The following is a 7383-nucleotide window of genomic DNA, read 5'->3' as shown; positions in this document are numbered from 1 at the left end:
TTGAATGCTTTGTTACCAAGGTAGCATTGATTGCAAACCCTGATTTGAAGACTATTTAAAGGAGAACTCTAGAAACTGGGAAACCTAATCCACAAACCTCTTATGTGATACTAGTTGTATAAGCTAGAGTCAATTCTCCTTTAACCTTAGGTTTCTATAGAGACCCTGTATGTTAACGACTTGAATACTTCATTGAGATTGTGAAGCCAGACCCAACTATTTTCTCTGTAGTTGTGTGATATGATCTTGTTGTTTCCATCGTATTGAGCACAATTGCAAAATTGGCTCGAGATTAATTTTTCCGATAGGCAAGATAGAAAAGAAGTCACAAACATCTTCGTCTCATCGTTTGTGATTCCACAATATCTTGTTTCGCTAGTCGATTAAGATTATTGTGAGGTGATTGATAATTCTAGGTTGTTCTTTAGGAATATAAGTCCGGGTTATCGATTGGTTCCTGTTCACCTTGATTTATCAAAAGACGGAAAAAAACTCGTAGGTATTTCTGTGGGAGACAGATTTATCTATTCTTGTAGACTGTTCTGTGTGATACAGATTTGTTTATTAAAGTCTTCGACTTTGGGTTGTAGCAACTCTTAGTTGTGGGTGAGATCAGCTAAGGGAATCAAGTGTGTAGTATCCTGCTGGGATCAGAGATGTAAGAAGCGCAACTGTACCTTGGATCAGTGTGAGATTGATTGGGGTTTAACTACAGTCCAGACCGAAGTTAGTTTGTAGTAGGCTAGTGTCCGCAGCGGCTTAATACAGTGTGTGTTCAATCTGGACTAGGTCCCAGAGTTTTTCTGCATTTGCGGTTTCCTCGTTAACAAAACTTCTGGTGTTTGTGTTATTTCTTTTCTTCATTATATTTTGTTATATAATTGAAATATCATAGGCTGGGCGTTGAATCGATCAATTGGTAAATCCAACCTTTGGCTGTTGATTGAAATTGATTGATACTTGAACATTGGTCTTTGGTACCGTTCAAGCTAATTTCTCTTGTATTCAATTAGACTCGCAGGTTGCTATGTGCTTGAGTAAGAATTGAATTGAGAAATTGAGATATAACTCCTTGATATACTTTTTTTAAGATTGAGTCTGACTGTCTAGTTGATTCTCTTGAAAGTATATTGGAGTTAGTCCTTACAGATTGCTAAGCGAATTATTGGGTGAGGTTGTTAGACCCCCACTTTTTCGGTAATCCAATTATAAGGGATTTTTTAGAGCTTCGTAAAAGCCATATAAAGTGGGCATGTTGTTCAGTGATGTAGCAGATTGTTTGGCAAAACAGGCTAGAATTAGCAGTAATCCTATTTGTTGGACAAAATCCATCAGTGGCTTCGAACTCTCATTAGAGAGAAACTCATTATTATAGTTTGATTGATTGAATAAAATTTTCTTTCTTATTAAAAAAGAAAAAGAAAAACTGGCCGGCGTTATCTGAAGTCCGAAATCGAACAACTGAAAGTTAGAATCTATTTGTATAGATAGTTACAAATATAGAGAAAATTCAGTTAGAAAAATAAGCAAAACTAGATGTATGGTCAAAATGTCTAAAACAAGCCCCAAATGCCTAGTCTCTAGGAGTTCTTAAGGTATAGAAAAGTCGAATGATGTTAGAAAATTGTTTCATCTTTTTTCTCTCTTACTTACTCTGTCATTCTCATCATCTATAATTCTCATGTTTGAATTTTCCCCCACAAAACAAATACACTAAATATAAACATTCTCCCTCCTAAAACTTCTCTCAACCACAACACTCAAAATCCTCCACCTTCACCCTTCATTTTCCTCTCACCACCCCCTACATTTTCCTCAAACTTTCTCACAAAGACATCTGCTTCCTCTTGTCCCCCAACCTTTTTGCGAGGAAGCAGATCACAATCCCAATCTTTCTACCCATGGCTCTATCTTTACCACCTTTACAATTTTTCTTTGTCATATTCCTTGTCTCTTCCTCCTTACATTTTCTTCCTTCTGAATCCAAACTCAGCAAGGACTATTACGCAAAATCATGCCCAAAATTTGAATCCATAATTCAAGATGTCATCACAACCAAACAAATCAACAGCCCCACCAGCGCTGGCGCCACCTTACGTCTCTTCTTCCATGACTGCATGGTTGAAGGTTGTGACGGTTCTGTTCTTATAGCATCCAATGCCTTCAACAAAGCTGAACGTGACGCGGACATCAATCTTTCCCTCCCCGGAGACGCTTTTGATGTCGTTGTTCGTGCCAAAACTGCTCTCGAGCTTGCCTGTCCAGGTGTTGTTTCTTGTTCTGACATTCTTGCTCTGGCTGCTAGAGACCTTGTGATCATGGTTGGTGGACCATACTACAATGTTCGTCTGGGTCGTAAAGATGGATTTGTATCACAAGCTTCCCGTGTCCCAGCTAATTTGCCTAAATCTGAAATGTCAATGGATGAAATCATCAAACTGTTCCATGCAAAGGGATTCTCTGTCCAAGAAATGGTAGCTCTTACTGGTGCACACACAATTGGTTTCTCCCATTGTAAAGAATTTGCCGATAGACTCTTCAGCCACAGCAAGACATCTCAAGTTGATCCTGACTTGAACCCCAAATTCGCCGATGGATTGAAGAAAGTTTGTGGTTCTTACAAGACCGACCCAACCATGTCTGCTTTCAACGACGTGATTACGCCAAACAAATTCGATAACATGTATTATCAGAATCTACAAAGAGGTTTGGGATTATTAGCTTCTGATAATGCGTTGATTAAAGACCCAAGGACTAAAAACTTTGCTATATTGTATGCGACAAATCAGACTGCATTCTTTGAGGCGTTCTCTCATGCAATGGAGAAACTTAGTGTGTTGGGCATAAAGACTGGACACAAGGGAGAGGTTCGACACCGATGTGATGCCTTCAACTCTATTAAGGCTTAAACAAAGACCAAAACATAAATTACTGTTATTCAGATATGAGTCAGAATGTTGATTGCTTATATTCAGATATGGGATTAGTTAAGATGATAAAATGGGTGTGAATGATTTCTATTCAAACAAAATCAGAACCCCTTGTTCTTCTGTTCTTTTGGTTAAAATTTGAGTGGGAAGTTTTACCAGTGTAATTGTATAAGCATTCTTTTCAAGTTATTTGTTGCATGTAATTTGAGTAATTTACTAAAACAAAATTGAATAAATTGTATTGATCTTGTAATTTGATTTCAACTGTTTACACCTGTGGTGGAGATCCCCGGTGGAACATGCAGTGAGTTGATGACAGCCCCTTTTTCCATAATGAATTCATTTTTATTTTTTTTGCTCATGCATTCTGGAACCCAAGGAACAAAATATTAGTTTTCACTAAATAAAATCATACTGTTTTTCATTTGATTCTTTGGAAAAATTAACAAGAACTGAAACAGGAGGAAAAAGAATGACAGCAAGGTGTTGTCTTTGCAGTGCTAGAGTTACAAAAATAGGATCTATCCATCCATTAGCATCTTCGTTCTTCGTCTCCAAGTTAAAGAGAAAAGGAACAGATGGAAAACAAATGACCGTGGCATCTGAGCTGCGTAAATTTTTAGCAAGGTTTCCTCTTATCCAGCTTGATGTTGATATTATACCATTTCTTTTTCTTAATCCCCTCCTTTGTCGTGCTAGGTTTCTTCTCTCTAGATGGAGTGTCTTCTTCATCTTCCTCTTCTTCTTTCTCTTCTTCCTCGTCCTCTTCTCTTTCCTCCTCTTTCGCACTCTTGAAGGAATCCTTGAAGGAATGTCTCATCTTTCTACTACTTGAGCTCCGTTTTAGGGCTGGACCATTTGTATATGAAGCATGGATTGCATTCCTTTGCTTGAGAAGCTCATCTATCTGAAGGGAAGAAATACAGAAAGGTGTCAAATTTCTATAATTAGAAATCCTCCGTGCAAACCATGAAATTAGGTCACAAGAGCTATGAGGAATATGAACTCACGGACTGCATTTCTTGTGCATATCTACTTGTCATCTCGGTGAATTGAGCCAAGACCTGTTAATTCCGCGTATTAGTATATACCATATCCAATTATTTCAACAGGGAAAAATATGTTTGAAGGAAATTTCAAACCTCTCGGTACTCTTTCTCAAACTTTGAGAGTTCGACCCTCTTACTTAAGATTTGAGTTTCCACATCCCTAAGTTGTCCTTTTTCTTCTGAAAATGGTGCAGCACAAACAACTTCTATTGTATAGCTAGCACTTTTGAAAAAGTTGTCGCCTAGAAATACATTAATATCCATCAGAGGAAGTATGGGAAGGGAAATTTGGGCATATGAGATTTGCATGTTGAAGAAAAGTAACACGTTTTACTGAGTTAACAAGGCATAAGACTCACCGTAAACAGCAAATACATGGGTGCCTGCTTTTAGCTCAGTTAATTCACATGGCTGAAATCCATCCAATTTTCTGAAAAAGGTGGCGTCAGGATCTTTTGCAGATCCCACCTATTGTTACATTCAACAATCAAAAATCGAAGGATGGAACAGAGAAGAAATGCCCTTCTTGAAACTGAATTTCAAAATAATTTACAGTGTTGACTCACGGAGCTCGCAGTTTGTTCTAATCTGTACACAGGGAAGCCAAGAAAATACATCCCTGCAGATGTAACTTTTCCTGTTTTCGCACTGTCCTCCTAAACCAGAAAATTATGCAATTATTATTATATTAACCGAAAGATGCATTTTTCCAAGCAAGTTTCCCAAACAGCATAATCCAATTCCAAAGAATAAGAATCACCATAAAGTTTTTAAAGTACCTGAAGTACAAGGCTCAATCCACCATTCTGTTCCTGCTCAAAGTACAACAGCTGCATAAAACCAGTCAAAGGGATTATTACAGCATATACTGTAAAGAAATCAAAATACAAGCTAGCTGGCCTGAAAACCAAACTGCAGCAGGAAGACAAAAAAATTCTGGAGCACCTTACAAGAAGTTCTCCAACAAGACAAGATTTACACTTAACACAAACCTTGAATTTGCTTTTATCTGGTGATTGCACTCTACAAACTAACCCGGCTTGTGCTTCCCATTCTGTAACCGTTACAGAATAGAAGTGTGCACATTGTTTTTCTACCTGTAAATAGATGACAAAAGTTTAAGAACTAAAGCAAAAGATTTAAAAAGAAAAAGAAAAAAAAGTAAAAAAGAACGAGAAAACAGAAACCTAACCTTCTTGTTGAAAGGTTGCCCCAGCTCAAGTGGACGAACTGTAACCTCACCATTCAGTGCCTCTTCAAGGATAGTTGCAGAAACAGTAGTCTTGATAGGAACTCCAAGCTTACTATATTGCACAAATAAGAAGTGAGAATCAAATTCTTGTATCATTCATAGTCCAGGTCTCCATGAAAACAGTAATCTCTCCACATGTGTACTCTCTTCAGAAGTAACCTTACCTGAAAAGTGCGGCAAACATGGTGTTAACAGCTCCTAAACTTGAAAGATCGACCTCCAATTCTTGACTTTCTGATTCCACGGCCTATATAAAATCAATTATACATAAACCTTATAATCAACTCTGAATTCCTACTAAATGCATATGGGGTAAACGAATCAAGAACCATTACTGACTCGGACGAAGCCTCTATACAAATTCAGGACGCGGATATCATCAAAACTATACTTGGCACATACTATCTGTGCATGTAAATAACTTACTTCAAAACCAGCAGAATCATACTGCCGCCTTTTGTCTGGATCAGATAGAATGTTATAGGAAAACGTAACCTCCTTAAAAGTATCTGCTGCTTTAGGATCATTAGCGTTTTTGTCTGGATGATACCTAAATATTTCAATAAACAAGACATCCAACACAACACAAAACAATGAGGAAGCCGGACACTCATCAACCACACCGTAAAGACAACAACAAAACCCGAGTTCTAAAAGCCTAATGTTAAGAGTTAATTCTGAATCCCTAAAATTTTAAACCTAAAAATATGAAACCTTATTCACGCAAAACAAACAAACAAACAAAAAAAAACATACTTGAGAGCCATTTTTCGGTAAGCGGATTTAATTTCTTGATCTGTAGAGTTTCTAGAGATACCAAGAACTTCATAAGGATCTCTTCTTTGTTGTTGCTTTCCAACTTCATCTTTCTTTTCCCCACTCTTCTTAGAGTGAGTCGACATTCTTTTTATTTTTTGATTTTTCTTCACACCCCAAATCTCGAGTTTTCAAAAGCAAAAATCCAAACTTTATGTCTTTATAACAAATTTCTTCGCAAATCCTTCAAACCCTTTGATGAATTCTCATTCTTACTCCAAATTCAATCATTAATAATTAATTTGTAGAGAGATACCTTCAAAACCCAGTTTCCAAATTTCAAAAAAAATAGAGTGGAAATTTATGGATAGATTTAATTGGTAGTTTATATAGAAAAAAAGGGTTTGTAACTGTAAGAATCTATCTACTACACGCAAAAAAGGGCTTACCTTTTCTATTTAACTTATTCATTGATTCATACATTCCTTTGGAGTAGTCAGTGAGTGGTATAAGAACAGTCTCCATTTTTTGTTTCTTCTTGCTACCACTGTTTATACACTGTGTATTATGTATGTATAAAGTGAAGTGAAAACCTAAAAGAGAAACACAAATTTAAGTTTTTTACAAATAAAGAGAAGAATGGCGCATTTTTAGGCTTTATTTATTTGTTTTCTTTTTCCTTTCCATAGAGATTCTCTATAATCAATAGCTAGTCAACAGCTCATGCCCATAAACTCAGATCATGTGCACTTGTGTTTTTTCTCGTGGACTCAGTCTGAATCGGATTCATATGACTTGTTTGAGTTGACTCAGATCATCAGTGACTCGGTAAGAATTACAGTGTTCAATTTCATGTATACAATTTCATGATGAAATTTCATGTTTTCAAATTGTATACCTCTTAAAGAAAATCAAGTTTCTTACAACATTTCGATTTTTACAATGCTATCCCTAGACTTGTTAACTTGTCTCGGTCAAATCCTGTTTTTCAAGATTTAAGAGATTTTCCTCGGTAAAAGACCAAGATTGTAATCTAGACGAGATATCGGTCATCTCCGCCAAAATTGATCATACAAGTTGGATCAATAATATTTAGTAATTCCCGTAATGATCCATTTATTTAAATCGAAGAGAGTGGAGAGAAATGACAGTGAAGGGACAACGGTATCTTTTAGAAACTTTTTTCACCTTTCACACAAATAAAAAGAAATAACTAAGACAGGGTTTTTGTTATGGAAATGCTATGTTTCAAATAATATTAATTAATTAAAAGACAAATTATGAATGACAACATTTATTTTGGAATAACGTAGAAACTATTTGATAACGTTATTGCAAAAACATTATGATCAAATAGAGAAAGAATGAGTTATTATCTAATTAGTATAACACGCAC

The 7383-nt window shown here is 36.3% G+C and overlaps 2 protein-coding genes across 2 annotated transcripts; one reads left to right on the top strand and one right to left on the bottom strand.

Moving 5' to 3' along the window:
• The first annotated feature begins 1740 nt into the window (after positions 1-1740).
• LOC113276361 (peroxidase 31-like) lies at positions 1741-3183 on the top strand. The gene has a single exon (XM_026525959.1). It carries the CDS (start codon positions 1902-1904, stop codon positions 2907-2909), a length of 1008 nt encoding a protein of 335 aa, XP_026381744.1. The 5' UTR covers positions 1741-1901; the 3' UTR covers positions 2910-3183.
• Positions 3184-3298: 115 nt separating this feature from the next.
• LOC113276360 (chaperone protein dnaJ 16-like) lies at positions 3299-6595 on the bottom strand. Its single transcript, XM_026525958.1, has 12 exons — positions 6437-6595; positions 5988-6303; positions 5658-5781; positions 5396-5478; positions 5172-5283; positions 4972-5076; positions 4759-4809; positions 4546-4635; positions 4339-4447; positions 4073-4221; positions 3941-3994; positions 3299-3837 (listed from the first exon to the last, which is right to left on the bottom strand). Exons 2-12 carry the CDS (start codon positions 6131-6133, stop codon positions 3550-3552), a joined length of 1311 nt encoding a protein of 436 aa, XP_026381743.1. The 5' UTR covers positions 6134-6303; positions 6437-6595; the 3' UTR covers positions 3299-3549.
• Positions 6596-7383: the final 788 nt, after the last annotated feature.

This window comes from Papaver somniferum, chromosome 4 (genome assembly GCF_003573695.1).
Source record: "Papaver somniferum cultivar HN1 chromosome 4, ASM357369v1, whole genome shotgun sequence".
Taxonomy (NCBI): domain Eukaryota; kingdom Viridiplantae; phylum Streptophyta; class Magnoliopsida; order Ranunculales; family Papaveraceae; genus Papaver; species Papaver somniferum.
This window is presented reverse-complemented; position numbering and strand designations above follow the sequence as displayed.

Excerpts from the sequence above, each read along its gene's own strand:
- LOC113276361 (XM_026525959.1), top strand. The coding sequence starts at position 1,902 with ATGGCTCTATCTTTACCACCTTTACAATTTTTCTTTGTCATATTCCTT.
- LOC113276360 (XM_026525958.1), bottom strand. The coding sequence starts at position 6,133 with ATGTCGACTCACTCTAAGAAGAGTGGGGAAAAGAAAGATGAAGTTGGA. Across the intron at positions 5,479-5,657 it reads ATGATTCTGCTGGTTTTGAA|GCCGTGGAATCAGAAAGTCA; the intron begins GTAAGTTATTTA and ends GATTTTATATAG. Across the intron at positions 4,636-4,758 it reads GATTGAGCCTTGTACTTCAG|GAGGACAGTGCGAAAACAGG; the intron begins GTACTTTAAAAA and ends TTTCTGGTTTAG.